Source organism: Chlorocebus sabaeus, chromosome 21, assembly GCF_047675955.1.
Source record: "Chlorocebus sabaeus isolate Y175 chromosome 21, mChlSab1.0.hap1, whole genome shotgun sequence".
NCBI classification, from domain to species: domain Eukaryota; kingdom Metazoa; phylum Chordata; class Mammalia; order Primates; family Cercopithecidae; genus Chlorocebus; species Chlorocebus sabaeus.
The window spans coordinates 128,444,014-128,459,338 of record NC_132924.1 but is presented as its reverse complement, the minus strand read 5'-3'; the positions used below and the strand labels follow the sequence as shown (position 1 = coordinate 128,459,338).

Sequence of the window (15,325 nt, the reverse complement as noted above, 5' to 3'; positions counted from 1 at the left end):
CTTCTCCCTGCACTCTGCCAAGAGGGAGCTGACCGCACCTGGGGGCACCCCACGTCCAGCTGTGCCCACGCAGAACTCTGTGCAGCTAAGGTTTTTGCTTCCAAAGCACACCCCGCCCACCTGCCCTTTGCAGAGGTGAGCTGTGTGCACATGCCACCTCCCGGCGGGCCTGCGCACCCAATCTCTCAGGCCCCAGGGTGGCAACCCCTGTGGGGGGCCTTCTGCACTCACCTGCATTTGTAAGGAGTAGGTAGCGGGAAAGACAGGGGGAGGAGGAGAGACAGGGGCAAGAGGAGATGCCAAGGGTGGAGGGCAGGGTGGTCAAAAGGTTTGCAAGTGTCCCACTGGGTCAGGTCGCTGGTCCAGCCCGGGCACCACCCAGTGATGTGACATCCACATGCTGTGCAGGTAGACACATCAAACAGGTCGGCCTCCTCTGGAGAGGACACGGGTCCTGTTTTGTGTCTGTTTTTACTGGGAACAGGACAGGCAGCGCAGACACACCACCTGGAGAACCCCTGTGTTCAGCTGAGCTCCACTCAGTGGAGACTGCCAGGGCCTGGTCAAGTGGACGCTGCTCCCACATGGCGCTCTCCTCCGGGGATCATGATGCTTCACAAACCATGGAAAAGAACAAGAAAGAGAGGTGGGATGGGGAGCCTGGGTCAACCTCCCCGAAGGGACCCAGACCACCAAGTGTTGTTAACATTCAGCCTCTTATGCCCAAGGCACGTATCTTAAGATGCTCCTCTCCTTCTCTCCCCCACCACACACACACGAAGTTGATCTGCAAAGGAAACTTCTGGAAACTTCCATTGTTTGAGGAATGAGCTTCACAAGGGGCCTCTCCCCCTCCACTCCAATGGCCTGGGGTCAAGGGAGAGGGTTTAACTTCACAGGGCCCCATTCGCAGCATCTGATGACTCCTCAGGGTCAGGATTTCCCCTCCACGTAAATAAGCCTCACTCCCTCATCCTGTGCTAGAGGAATTATTGTACATGAGTGGGATAGGGGATGAGGAGGGGAAGGGCATGATCTGTTAAAAAAAAAAAAAAAAAAAAAAGCAGTGTTGGGGGGAGCTTCAAATTTTATTTTCCTGGTTTAATTAGGACTTTTGAGATTTTTTTTTCACTTTTTCTGCAAAAAGTGAGGTGATGATAGACTCAAAGATTGCCGACTCCTAGGCACTGTGCCCTCTTCCTAGGAAGCCCCTCATTAACCAGAACACTGTTCCCCCAGGGCCCCTGACCCCTTGGGCTGCAGCCCCTAGGACCTGGTGGCTCCTGTGCCTGAAGGCTGGTGGCCTGCTGAGCCCCCACACAAGGCCAGCTTTGCAAGGAGCCTGAATTCCACATTCAGCTCATCCCTGGTTCTGCACTTTGCTCTGATCGATCGTGGGGGTTATGTGAGTACAGCTTCGCCCACTCGCCTGCCCCCCCACACACCCTGCAATGGCCTCCACACACCCAGTGCACACACTGACCCCCACTCTCTCCTCTGTGCTGGGGTGCAGCCCCCAGACCTACTTTGCCCATCCACCCTGACGCCCGCAGTTCACTCTGTACCTGCCCTTGAGCACGCCTCCATCCCATTTGCAGAGCTCTACAAAAAAAAAAAAAAAAAAAAAAGTATTAATTGAAGCACAATAAAAGAGCACTATTTTTACATTTTTCTAAGGCGCTTAAACATTTCAAATACCAGTGCTTTAAGTTATGGTCACTCATAATTATCCTCGGTCCACAGAGGCTGAGTCTTTAGGAGGGGCTCAGTCCTCTTTCTTCAAAATGCAGGGAGAAGGAGCCTGCACTCTAAAGTCCCTGGGGAAGAAAAATTAAATAACAGCTGGGCAGCTGTGCCCCTCAAATGTGTGAACGGCTCTGTGCTTGACGACTGAAGCTTTGGGGCGGGGGGGAGGTTTAAACTGTCCTTTAAAAACTTAAGTTGGTTTTAACTGAAGCACCTACCATTCCAGGCAAAGTCAGGGGGAAACACAAGGGTGTACACAAAGCCGGGAGTAACTGCTGTTTCCACAAGACAAGCGCTCCTCCCTCCCGCCCACCTTTATCTCAGGAAAGATTTTTTTTTTTAAACTCGAAGCCTTCAGGTGAAAATAAAGCAACAGCAGCAACAGAAAAAAAAAATGTAGTCTTCTTCAGGGTTAACATCAGAAGACAAGCTTGTGCGGCTTTGGCCAATCAGATGCGCCCCTGGCAGCTATAATATAGTGCTAAAGGCAGCCTCTCTCACAAGCTCTCCAGGCTTGCTACCATTTAAAATCAGACTCTTTTTGTCTTTTGATTGCTGTCTCGCGACCCAACTCCGATGTGTTCCGTTATCAGCGGCCGGCAGCCTGCCATTCCAGCCCCTGTCTGGGTGGGGAGCGGTGGAGAGTGCCCCGCAGCCGCAGCGGGCAAGGTTATATAGGAAGAGAAAGAGCGAGGCAGCCGGCGAGGGAGCGAGCGAGCGGGCGAGCCGGAGCGAGGAAGGGAGAGCGCAAGAGAGAGCGCACACGCACACACCCGCCGCGCGCACTCGCGCACGGACCCGCACGGGGACAGCTCGGAAGTCATCAGTTCCATGGGCGAGATGCTGCTGCTGGCGAGATGTCTGCTGCTAGTCCTCGTCTCCTCGCTGCTGGTGTGCTCGGGACTGGCGTGCGGACCGGGCAGGGGGTTCGGGAAGAGGCGGCACCCCAAAAAGCTGACCCCTTTAGCCTACAAGCAGTTTATCCCCAATGTGGCTGAGAAGACCCTAGGCGCCAGCGGAAGATATGAAGGGAAGATCTCCAGAAACTCCGAGAGATTTAAGGAACTCACCCCCAATTACAACCCCGACATCATATTTAAGGATGAAGAAAACACCGGAGCGGACAGGCTGATGACTCAGGTAGGAACCCAGCGCCGGGGCGTGGAATGTGTGGCTTCCCAGGGGGTTAGGAGAAGCCGAACACTTCCAGACTTAACTCTGTTTGCTCTTCGGGCAGATAGGAAGGTGATTTCACCCACTTCTTCCCCACCCACCTGCCCGCCCCCCATCTCTTCCTGTTCCTGGAGGAGAATGGAGGTCAAGGGTCCAGCTGGAGAAGTTTAGGGTGTGGTGGGGGTGAGGACGGTAACAGACGTGGTTCATTATGGCCCTGATTTGATGAGTCTTGCTACAACGGCCTTCCCCATCCTACTTCTGCCCTGGCTTGTAACTTGGGGAGACCTTCACTTGGGGGGTGTCGGCCCTTTCCAAGTCAGGAGTGGAAATGGAAGGAGAGGGTGGGAATCCCCCTCCCACAAACACGGAGTGGCCTCCGGGCACTGTGCAACGAACGTAGCTTTGGGCATTGGAGCTCAGGGCCCCCACGTTTCCCGTCGCCTCTGTGGTTTTCTTTCCCACTACAACCCCCACCCTACACCTCCCCACCAAAGAATTCTCAACTGGAAAAGCCAGGAGGCAGTTCTGACAAAAGGCAGGGGCTCCAGAGGCGACTCCGCCCGTCCCTGGGTCCCTGGCTGTATCGCAGAGCTGGCTTTGCGATTGCATGTCCGCAATTGTGCCCATCAGAGTGTGAATGTATTGATATTTCTTTAAGGATGCTCTTTCCTTCTTCCAAGCCCGAGGTACCTTAGGGGAGGGACTTAGAACTTATTGGCATTGCATCACTTTAGTTTTCAACCTGCTTGCATAAGAATTAAGAGAGAATAAATATTAGTGTGGGGGGAGGGGAAGCTAAGCAAAATATGAATTCCTCTCTCTCTCCCCACCTCCTTTGAGATTTCTGAGCTGCCAATCTCCCAGCCAATTCTACTTTCTGAAACTCCATGCACGTATAACTGAAGCCAGAAATGGGTTTCCTTGCAAATATAGGTCAACATCCTTTTTATTGCCCTATTAAAATATTCAAGTCCTACCTTTAGGGCTAGGTGCGCACAGCGGCTGATGGAGTGGCGCTGGCGGGGCGCAAGTGCAGGGGGAGGGTACGGACGGCAGGGAGAGAGGAGCTACCTCTGGGCCGCCCTGCTTCCCCGACCCGATTCCCAGGCTTGCTTGGGGCCGAGAAAGGCGAGGAGCAGGCGAGGTAGCCTGCTCCAGCTGTTGGAAAGGAGAGGAATGGGAAATGGTCCTGATTTCCTTGTTCTCCCTCATCTGCTTCCGACCACCTTAAATCTGGACCGCGAGTGTGGACGCGCGCGCCAGTGCCAGAGAGCAGCACGATCCACAATTAACTCTGCACGGGCCACGGGGTGCCCGGTGTGTGCAGCTGGCTGGAGGGAGTTCTCCGGCTAGCCTGGGGCGCCCATCCTCTCGTCACCCTCGCTCCCTGCGGAGGAGGGGACTTGCCAGGGTCCCTTGGAACCCGATAGGAGGGAGGCGCTGCGGAGAGAGCAGCGGGGGCGTGGACACCCGAGGTCCCAGAGCCAGAGTGGGTCAGCTTCTGCCCTGGTCTGCGGGAGGCCAATCCTGCAGAAGGGGTCCTGGGCTCGCACCCCTTCCCAGGACTCGGGCCTTGCCGCCCTGCTGCAAAGCTGCAAGCGCGCAGAGCCGCGCAGCGAGGCAGACGCATGCAGCCCCACTTACTCCCGGGTTATCGATCCCCCGCGGCTAGGGTTTCAGTGCGCACGGGGTTGGGCTGGAGCCGCCGGGCTCTGCCGCTCCACGCGCCGGAGCGCAGGCAACGCAGGAGCTAACAGCAGCGCCGGGTTCGCGGTAGCGACCCCGGCGGCGGAGGCGCGGAGATGGGGGCGCCCGCGCAGGGACCAGGGCGCAGCGCGGGCTCCGGCAGCCTGCCCTGGGCCGCGCCCCCCTCCCCAGTCCGCCGCCTGCCCGGCCTCTGGGCCTCCGCGTCCCAGCCGGAGCCCCCAGACAGGGGGCCTACCCACGACCCCCGCCCGCCCTGCCCGGGGACGCAGGGCCCAGCGGCCCCGCGCCCGGCCACTCTCGCCGCCGCGCGCACAGGCAGCATTTGAACTTCTGACCTTCTGTCAACTTCCCTCAGACGAACGAAACGAAAACAAATACTTTTTTCCTTGGGCAGTGGCTATTCCCGTTCCCAACACAAAAGGAGGGGGAAGGACGGCCCGAGTGGGGGTTGGGTGGGGAGAGCCAGGCCGGGATTATCAGGCAGACCCCACAAAGGTCCCCTAAAACCGAGGGGGGTAGGGGCTGGCAGTCTGTGAGGTACCCCCAGTTGATCCCTCCCCTACCTTCCTTCTCCCGATTCCAGGAGTTAAGGGTGGGGGAGGAAGGGATGGGGAAGGCGGAGGCTCGGGTGCTGAGGGCAGGGGCGGGGTGAAGGAGGAGGCAGGGGAGCCCCAGGCCCGCGGGAGGTTTGGGGAGCCTGCTCGGACGCCCTCATTTTAAATAACCACCTAGGCTCTGCCCCAGCTGCGTGGCCCTCCTCTTCTGTCTCCCTCCCTGTCTCTGGGTCTCTAATGTGACTGCCGCCCAAGTCCCTCAACCATGGCGAGATCGTCCCCAGTGGAACTTTCAGAGCAGTTCTGGAACGCAGGAGCTGCCGGTTAATATTAACCCGGGAGAGGAAAGCGCAGACAGACACGCTTTCCCCGCGCTGGCCTAGGGTGCCAGGCGAGGGTGCTGGCGGCCAGGGGGTTCCTAGGGGGCAGGAGGCCCGAGGGCCTCCTCTGAAGCCTGGAGTAGGGTCCCGAGCCGCCACACTAAATAGATTTCCTGTGCGCTCTGGGGCCGCCAGGAAAGACGCTCAGGTGTGGGTTTGGGGAGGGGCTGTTCCACCAAGCCTGGGGAAAGGACAGTGGAGAGAGGTGCGTTTTGGGGGCTGGGGCTGTTTTGAGGTTGGGACGCCCCCACCCCCGCGCTGGGAGAAGCCCACCGGCTGCTGGCGGTGACAGTCGGCGCGGCTCGCAGATCAGGGATGTGGGCAGGAGCTCAGGCGTGGGGGACAACTTGGCCTCAGCCGACACAAAGCCCGGCCCCGGCGGCCCTGCTGGGCTTCACGGTGGCTGCACAGAGTCGGGCTTGATTCGCGGCACACGACCCAATGAATTAATAACCGGCCTGGGCTTCCCGGCTTTGCCTGCGACAATCCCGCCCAGCGCGGGCGGAGGAGAGGCCGCCAGCCGAGGCCGCACGGAGCCCGGCCGGGGGAGGGCTCGAGGGGCGGGGGCGCCAACTCCGGCAACCCTCGGCCTCCGCCCCTCACCCCCGCAGCCACCTCCAGTCGCGGCCCGGCTAGGCCGGGGTCTCCCTGCCCAGGGTCCTCCATGCCTGCCCAAGTGGCGCAGTTCCCAGAGCTGGGGGCCGGGTCCTTCTCACCCTGCCGCCCTTTCCCTGGTTGCCCTCCTGGGAAGCTGTTTAAAGCTTCAGCGGCGCAGCCCCAGGGGAGGGAGCTGCGGTGGGGTGAGGGACTTGCATGGGGGGTCCGTGTGCGTGTTGGTGGTGTGCGCCTGCGCGCAACGGGCCTCACATCACAGCTCTAAACTGACCCTGGTTTACTGATTGATTTTCATGTAAAACGCGTTCAATCCTCAAGATGACCTCACTCAAATTCTGCCCTTCCGACTTTTTTTTCTTTAACTGCTGGCAGGCCCAGAAACCTGCAGGCACTGACCTGTTACCAGGGCGGCCCCCAGCCCTACCCCACCCCCAGTTGTTGTATGTTTAACTCTACAACCATATTACTGGTTTTTATTGCTGCCAGATACACAGGACTTTTCCTGTTGCGCAATTTGTCACGTCCCCTTAAAGCGCGGCAGCAGTGGGGCCAGCGTCCTCGCCCCACCCTCTCGAAAGAGTCCCCCCACCCACGCTACAGTTAGAGCCCTGGACAGAAGCTGTCCTTCCATCGCGACAACCAGACTCCAAGCAGAGCATCCTTCCAGACTGGAGGAGGTTAGAGGTCAGCCCCGCCCTCTGCAGCAGTCACCTTGAAATTGCCCCTCAGCCTCCACTTGGCGCAGCTTCTTGGGGGATGCCACCATCGTCATCTGTGCCAGTTCCCCCTCTGTAAATCCCGTGTCCCACGAGCAGCAGCAGGATAAACATCCAGGAAGCAAGTCAGTGTCCCCACAAACACACACAGTGGATTCAACTGCTTTCTGTCGCATCCTTATCTGAAAGTGACCCAAGGGAACCCCCACAATCCGAGTGTCAGGTAACCCCGTCTGCATCTGCCTAGTCAGTGCTTCCTGATTCCTACCAGGCAACTTCCTGGGAGACTCCCCAGGCGGAGGACTCGGAGACCTCAGGCCTTCCTGGCTCCCCTCCCCCTCCTCTCAAACCCCTCCCCCTCCCTCCACCTCTTCAGTTTGCTCTTCAAACTTGCTGGACACCATTCTATGCTGGGGCCAAGAAAACAAGAGGGGAGGAAGGGAACAGGTTAAAGAAAACAAGAAACACAATCAGACCACAGAAAAGCCAGGCAGAAAAGAGTTCCACGGGCAAAAAGAATGTGGCTGTCCAGATAAAGAATGTCTGTCCCGGCCCCAGCCCGTGCTGCAAGTGGTAACTCACCTAGCCGCCTTCCACCTAGGCTCCCGACCACCCTGCAGCCCCGCCAGCGGCTTCTGGCCTCCCCTCTGCCTCGGATAGGGTTAGGGCCTGAGGCAAATAAATGCAAGGCCTTCAATTCTCAAAGAAACGCGCAGTGCATTTTTCTTTATTTCTGGGAACTTGCACCCAGGTATCTGTCAGGCCTGCTGTGAGGGATTCTACACGGAGAGAAGGTGGAGCCTTCGCAGGTGGAGAAAGGGGCCGCAGAAGGGGGGGCTGGAAGTGGAGGGCAACGTGGGGGCGGGCGGGTATCACAGAAGGTGCCCCTGGAGGGTCCCGGAGTTGATGTCCGAATCATGCAGGTCACTTGTTTCAGAGAAACTTTATTTGCTTCTTAGGCCCCGCTAGGAGCATCGGCTGTTTCAGGACCTGGAGAAAGGCCCCCAGCTCTACTCTAAGAGGACGTGCTCCTCCATGCTCCTCCGCAAATGCTGCCCCTCTTCCCCAGCCCGGGGCTCAGCTCTTCCGTGTGTTTGGGCCGTTCCAACTTCCCGTCTCCCCACCTCTCCGCATGGCCCTCGCGCCTTGAGACTGGGCAGGGCAGGCTGACGGAGGGGCTGGGAGGGGTGGAGGCCGCCCAGGGTAACGTGTCCGTCGGTGGGGGTCCCCTTGTCTTCGCAGAGGTGTAAGGACAAGTTGAACGCTTTGGCCATTTCGGTGATGAACCAGTGGCCAGGAGTGAAACTGCGGGTGACCGAGGGCTGGGACGAGGATGGCCACCACTCAGAGGAGTCTCTGCACTACGAGGGCCGCGCAGTGGACATCACCACGTCCGACCGCGACCGCAGCAAGTACGGCATGCTGGCCCGCCTGGCGGTGGAGGCCGGCTTCGACTGGGTGTACTACGAGTCCAAGGCGCACATCCACTGCTCGGTGAAAGCAGGTAAGCTGGCCCTGGACCCCGGATCCGCCCCCACAGAAGGCCACTGGCAGACCCCTGGCTTAATTCAAGGGAAAAAGAAACCTGGGGGGAGGCTGAGGGCCAGGAGCAGGGGCACTGGGCGATGACTGTGTTTCCGCGGTGGGAACCTGCCCTGTGAGGTGCCGGCCCCTCGAACGCACCCCTACCTTTGAGGCCACAGAGCCCAGGGTTCTCCATGACCCGAGGTGGGGTCCTGTGGCTTCCTGCCCGCTTCTGGAGCCCCCACTGCAGGGGGTGGGAAAGCGTGACTGGGGGAGGGGCGCTAGGCCTTTCCAGGCGAGGGAAGGCAGCACTGCGTGGTTAACCAGGTCTGGGCGAGCTCCTTCCTCTCGTTTAGGGCTTAAGAACCAACTGCCCCCACCGGCTGTCCCAAGCGCAGGGGCGTCTGTCCTGCCCCGGAGCCCGCGTCCTGGCTCCTCCCCGCCGGGCGCCCGTGGATCCTAAGCTGCCTTCGCTCACTCGCTGAGCCTTTGGGGAGAGGCCTGGTGGGCGGCAGTAAACCCAGGGGTAACCACCTCCAGCATCTGGAGACCGCGCGCCCGAAGCCTGCGTTCCTATTGGGAGCCGGGCTGGGACGCCCTGGGCGGCGGGCAAGTCCCGGAAAGCCGGCCCGAGTCGGCGTGAGGCTGCCTTCTCTGGGCCTGCAACGCCACACGCTGTTGCTGGCGAGGAACAGCCGTAGAGGAGGCGCCATCGCGCGCACGCGAACCTCCGGCCTGGGGCTGTGTGCACAACGCTCTCCTCCGCCCGCATAAATTGGCACGTTTAGGAAAGCCATTCACGGTGAATTTCGGGGAAACTCTGCCTTCCTCACCCCCCTTCCAGGTTTCCCTACTTGTCTCCTAAATTCCAAGTTAATGGCAATATGTTAGTAGGAAAACACTTTAAAGGTGTCAAGGCACACTTGTAGGTAAAGGCAAGCGTGGCTTCTCGTCCCCACAGAAAGCAAAGGCGTGGAGCGGGGGCGACAGGGGCGGGTGTGCGGCCCAGAGAGCTCCCGGCCGCAGGGAGGCAGGAGGCGGCACCCCCACCTCGCGGCCTCGGCGGCGGCCCCTGGGCCCAGGGCGCTCCCTGCGCAAAACCTCCTCCCCGGCTCCCTGCCCTCGGGGTCCCCCTAGCGGAGGTCTCCGGAGGCCTCCTCCCAAGTGAGCAGCGCTAATCCATCCGCCGGATCGCGCCGGGAGAGCAGAGCCGCGGCGCGGGAGCCGCTCATTGGCATTCTGCGCACACGGGCGGGGGCGCGGGGCGCAGCGTGTCAAGCCAGGCCGTGCGACTCGACGACTCGGGCTAGCCAGCGCCCGGGGTCGCATTCCGGGGGGCTACGGAGGGCCTCCAACGGCCAGCCCCGCACTTCATGCCGGAGAAACCGATGAGAAGATTAAAAGCCCCCTGTAATTCCAGCAGGAAGATTCTTTCTGGCAATCTCTATTTGCAAAAAGCATGATCCCAGAGATTGGAATGCAAAGAAGACGGCCCTCCCCGCCCTCCTCCCCGGCCCCCTGCGCTCCGCCCCAACTTCAATTATTGTCCTCGGGACAGTGAGCCTCAGAGAGCGACAGAGGGCTCGAGAAAGCGGGTAGTCAAGGGGCCTTGAGACTCGGAGCTTCCAGCGCTCCGAACAGGCCCCGCCATTTAAAATTCAAATACACATCTTGAGTGCTTGGAAGAGAGGCCTGGCTGTGCAAATAGTGCTTGTGAATTGCACACGGGGGGGTTTGCACCTGAGCAAATAGGGAGGGGGAGGCCCGCGAGCTGGGGAGAGAGTGAGCTGAGAAAAGGGAGGGGAGAAAATGGAAGTGTCCGCTTCCAAGAGTGTCTCCTGTTTATCCCAGAAATCACAATGACAATGCTGGGCCCTTTATTGGATTTTAATTAGAAAATCCACACAAGCCTCGGATTTTCACACCTCGGCCAATCTCTGGAATGTTTGTCCAGTTGCTACAACTACTGCAGCTATTTTTCACTCCCCGCCCCCGCCCCTCCGCAGGCCCACGCCGAGGCGCGGCAGGGTGCTGAGGGCTGGCGGGTCGGCGGGCCAGGGGTTTCCGCCGCGCAGCCCGGGTGCTGAGCGCGCGAGCAGGCGCCGCGCCCCGCGCCGGGGCGGGAGGGAAGGAGGGTGCGCCCGGCGCCCGCGGGAGCTCAAGGAGGCTTCCAGAGGAATCCAAGTGCAGAGCAAACACCCTCTGGATGGATTCGCGGCGAGGCGGGGTGTGTGCGGAGCTGGGGGTGGGGTTGGAGGAAGGCGGAAGGAAGGAGTGTCACCGGCCTCTGCAGGAAACGCCAGCCAACCTCTGTCACAGCCAGCGCAGACTTAGAGAGTTGTTAAGGAATGTGCCTGCGTCGGAATCCTGTCCCTGGGGCGGTGGGGTTGGGGGAGGGAGGTCTGTGCGGGACCCACCTGGAATCAATCGCCCCGCCCAGCGCTGAGCGCATCCCTAGCCTAGGCGCGCTGGCACCAAGCGTGCGCCCTCCTCCCCGAGACGCGCCTCCCTCTCGGAACTCAATGCCCTGTCCTCTCTTCTCTCCCTTCTCCTCACCCGCAGAGAACTCGGTGGCGGCCAAATCGGGCGGCTGCTTCCCGGGCTCGGCCACTGTGCACCTGGAGCAGGGCGGCACCAAGCTGGTAAAGGACCTGCGCCCCGGGGACCGCGTGCTGGCGGCGGACGACCAGGGCCGGCTACTCTACAGCGACTTCCTCACTTTCCTGGACCGCGACGACGGCGCCAAGAAGGTCTTCTATGTGATCGAGACCCGGGAGCCGCGCGAGCGCCTGCTGCTCACCGCCGCGCACCTGCTCTTCGTGGCGCCGCACAACGACTCTGCCGCCGCGGAGCCCGAGGCGTTCTCAGGCGCGGGGCCGCCTTTCGAAGGCGCACTGGGGCATCGGGCGCTGTTCGCCAGCCGCGTGCGCCCGGGCCAGCGCGTGTATGTGGTGGCCGAGCGCGACGGGGACCGCCGGCTCCTGCCCGCCGCTGTACACAGCGTGACCCTACGCGAGGAGGCCGCGGGCGCCTACGCGCCGCTCACGGCCCAGGGCACCATCCTCATCAACCGGGTGCTGGCCTCGTGCTACGCCGTCATCGAGGAGCACGGCTGGGCGCACCGGGCCTTCGCGCCTTTCCGCCTGGCGCACGCGCTCCTGGCTGCACTGGCGCCCGCGCGCACGGACCGCGGCGGGGACAGCGGCGGTGGGGACCACGGGGGCGGCGGCAGCCGAGTGCCCCCGCCTGCGCCAGGTGCAGCCGACGCTACGGGTGCGGGGGCCACCGCGGGCATCCACTGGTACTCGCAGCTGCTCTACCAAATAGGCACCTGGCTCCTGGACAGCGAGGCCCTGCACCCGCTGGGCATGGCGGTCAAGGCCAGCTGAAGCTGGGGGGCCCGGGGAGGGGCGCGGGAGGGGGCGGGGCGGGGCAGCAACAGCAACGCAAAGCAAAAAGACACTCGGAAAAGGCGCACGAACCAGACTGAGTTATAATAATAATAATAATAATAATAATAAAGTAGGACAGTCCAAAGTAGACTCTAAGGAAACAAGGACCCCGGGAAGTTTTGTTGTTGTGTTTAGTTGATATATATTTTTTGAATTTTTTGGTTATTGTTTTATTTTGGTTATTTTTTCCTCCTCTCCTGGCTATTTATTTGGTATCATAGATGTTTTAAATAATATGAACCGGACCTTCAAGAGCCTTAAATAGTTTGTTTCTTGGATAATTTATTATGATCATGTGAACTGTACTCACGGGGGAAAGATTATTTTGTGAGGCCAAGCAACCTGCTCAGAGTCTATTTTTCTACATGTCCCTCGTCCCGGCTGTCAGAAAGCAAACCTCTGTCCCTGCCATCCCTCCCTTCCGTCTCCTGCTTCTCAGCAAGTGCAAACTCAAACGTGCTTCATGGGGGTCCACAAATTATATTTTTATACACAGAATTGTAAATTAGATTTTTTGAGAGATCAATACTTAACTGAATTACATTTCATTTTTGAAATAGTGTAAAATATGAAAATATATTATTTTAATTTAACTAGTTTCCGATGTAACAGCCATCTCCTCTGTTGTCTTTATGGTTTCATATTCCCTTTGTATTCACCATTTTGCCACATTCTTGGAAGCCAAGACTGTTACACACACACAACACACACTTTTCTTTGCTTTGCTTTTTTTTTCTTTTTCTTTTCTTTTCTTTTTCTTTTTTTTTTTTTTTTGACAAACTGGAAGAACTCTGTTATTTTTAACTTCAAAGAATTTATTAGAAAATAATATTTTTTAAAAGCGCACATAGTGATGAGCCCACAAGGATGGAGCCTGCAGTTTGTACAGAGAAAACAAAAGGATGTTTTTGCATTAATAAATTGAGAAATAACTGCTGTAAATTTACTAAAATGTATTTTTGAATATTTTGTAATAGTTTTATAGAAATAAAATGTGCCATGCACAGACCGCTTAGTATCTAATAACTAAGAATCCCTGTTGCAGCCCTTTTTCTTTTTCTTTTTTCTTTTTTTTTTTTTTGGCTTCTTTGCTTGGGAAACCCAGTGCTCACAGGCGCTCCCAATATTCTATTTAGATGTGTTGCTTATACTGTGAACTCAGACTGACTGACTTAGGTAACCAAAGTAGGCACACAAACGAACTTCTTTCTTCTCATGGCTGGAGAAACCTCAGCTCTGTTTGTATTTATTGTGTGACGCTCTTCCTACGCTCCCAAAGGTTGGGGGTGCCACCCGTGGGGACTGTGCTGTCCCCCTAACCCCACCCCTTAACTAGCAAAGCCTAATGTGTAAGCCCAGAGGAGGTGGCCTGGAGACGGCCACCGAGAACCTTCTCCTAGGACTCCTGTGTGTGGTTGCTGGGCAGACCCCTGGCCTGACCCTGTTCGTGCTGTCTGTGATCCGTAGGGAAGAGGCTCATTGCTGCTTTCTGAGGTCCTGTCGTGCCCCTTCCAGAAAGCATCCTTAGAAAAGAGGACCAGGTTTGATCTTCTCTGAAGCTCTATCCTCTTTTCTTGAGGGTCCTCTTAAATCCGAGTGGCAAGCCCACAGTGGCATGGGCCAGTCGCTGGAATGTCGGGGCTGCTGTTGAGGTCCTCAGGCTATACTGGTTGTCTGTGTGACATGGCGGTCAGGCGTGGACTTTGATCCCTGTTGAGTGAGCATGCTGCTGTGGGTACTGGGCTGGGGAAGGTCCTTCCATGCTTCATGCTGCCTTGGAGGCCAAGAGGGTCTCTGCCCTTGGCGGTTGTCAGGGTCCCAGGTGGAGGACTACTACCAGTTCTTTGGCTTACAGAAGATGTCTGCCATGCTTTGTGCTTTGGGCTAAATTATCTGAGCAGGCTGAGCCTTGGAAGGGTGGTGCTGCATGAGCTCGGGGCCTCCTAGCAGCTGGAGCCTGTGTGGAAGGTGGTCCAGGCTTAGGGAGTGGGAGTGAACAGACTTCAGCCCCACCTGGCAGGGGCTCGCTCCTGAGGCTGGGACCAGTCCCTGAAGGTTTGCTCTGCTGAGGGTCTGCCCTTGAGGGGCCTTCCGGGGAGGCTGTGTGCCCAGGTGGATGGCACAGGGCCTCTGGAGCCTCCACAGGGCCGGGCCCTCTGTGCAGGAGCAGTCCTCAGCCATTTTCTGTGAAAGACTTTTCTTTGGTGTTCTAGGTAGTCAGCAGGTTCCAGGCTGATGTTTACAATCTCGGAGGAAGTGTGATGGTTTCTGTTCTTTTGACAGTTCGGTATAATTTCAAGTCAGTCAAAAGTGAACCCAGAAGCACTGGGCACAGCAGCTCCTCTGGCTGTGTGGACAGACCTGGCAATGTGGCCGTGTGGCCCAGATGGTCAGAGAGAAGCCAGTCATTGACCAAGCCCCAAGGTGCCTGAGGCCATGGTGCAGCTCTGCTGGTGACTGCGGCACCTTGGAGCAGACCCTCACCCAGATGGGAAATCCTGACTGCTGGGTGGCACTGCCTCCTGGACAGGCCCGGTGGCGGTGTCCATGCTGCTGGGTGTTGTCCCCAGCCCTCCTGGTCTGTCTTCTTAAGATCCGTCCACTGCTTTATATTTAAAATTCTCTTTTTCACAGGCAAGGAAAGGAAACCACTGCTTAGAGAAACTAGGTAGAGGGCATCAAGAGGGTGCAGCCCAGCCCCGCCAGGACGAGGGGCCCACTTCGCATTCAGGGTTGACGGAGCCAAGAGTTTGTGCAAAATGTACGCTTGGTGGTTGCTGCCAGCCTCCCTCATGACTAAATGCATATCTATTCCTGTCAAAACGTGTATCAGAATGTACTTGAAACTGTTATCTTTGTGCTCTATTGTTTGAATAATTAAAGAAATTACAGAGACTCTCTTCAGTGTCTGTGATGTGGCAGAACCCGCTCCCAAACTGTCATCTGTGTTTCTCATCGTCTTCCACGAGGTAGTGCTGGGAATGTGAAGGAAATTCTCATTGAGTGTGTAGACTCCGTTCTCTCAATGGGTGGGATTGGTCAGGCTTTGGGACTTTTTACTGGTGCAAGGAGGCAGGCACATGACACCACTGTCTGAGGGAGTTGACAGAGCTGTCAGCATCACACCCACAGGGGAAACATGGGGCAGACATGCAGGGAATGCTGGTCAGTTGCAAGATTTGGCAAGAAAGCAGCGGAGCACCTGCCGGGGAGGCAAGCGGGCCTGCAGGGAGCCAGTTCTTCCTCAGCGCAACCGCTCTGGCTTTTCGGATGGTGATCCACTCCAGGAGGCTGAGAAACCCAGGAAGTGACTTCCGTGTGACTTCTTGAAAAGGAGTCACAAAACCCTTCGTGAACCCTGCCGTTTCTGGGCACTCCCTGGGATTTCTGTTCTAGGACAGAGCTAGGCAAATTTTGGCCTCTGGGACAAATCTGGTCTGAGGCCTGTTTTCACA

At 57.9% G+C, this 15,325-nt stretch overlaps 1 protein-coding gene across 1 annotated transcript; it reads left to right on the top strand.

Annotated features, from left to right (window-relative positions):
* The first annotated feature begins 2,245 nt into the window (after positions 1 to 2,245).
* SHH (sonic hedgehog signaling molecule) lies at positions 2,246 to 14,766 on the top strand. Its single transcript, XM_007983598.3, has 3 exons — positions 2,246 to 2,886; positions 8,137 to 8,398; positions 10,981 to 14,766. The coding sequence occupies exons 1-3, from the start codon at positions 2,578 to 2,580 to the stop codon at positions 11,805 to 11,807; spliced, it is 1,398 nt and encodes a 465-aa protein (XP_007981789.1). The 5' UTR covers positions 2,246 to 2,577; the 3' UTR covers positions 11,808 to 14,766.
* Positions 14,767 to 15,325: the final 559 nt, after the last annotated feature.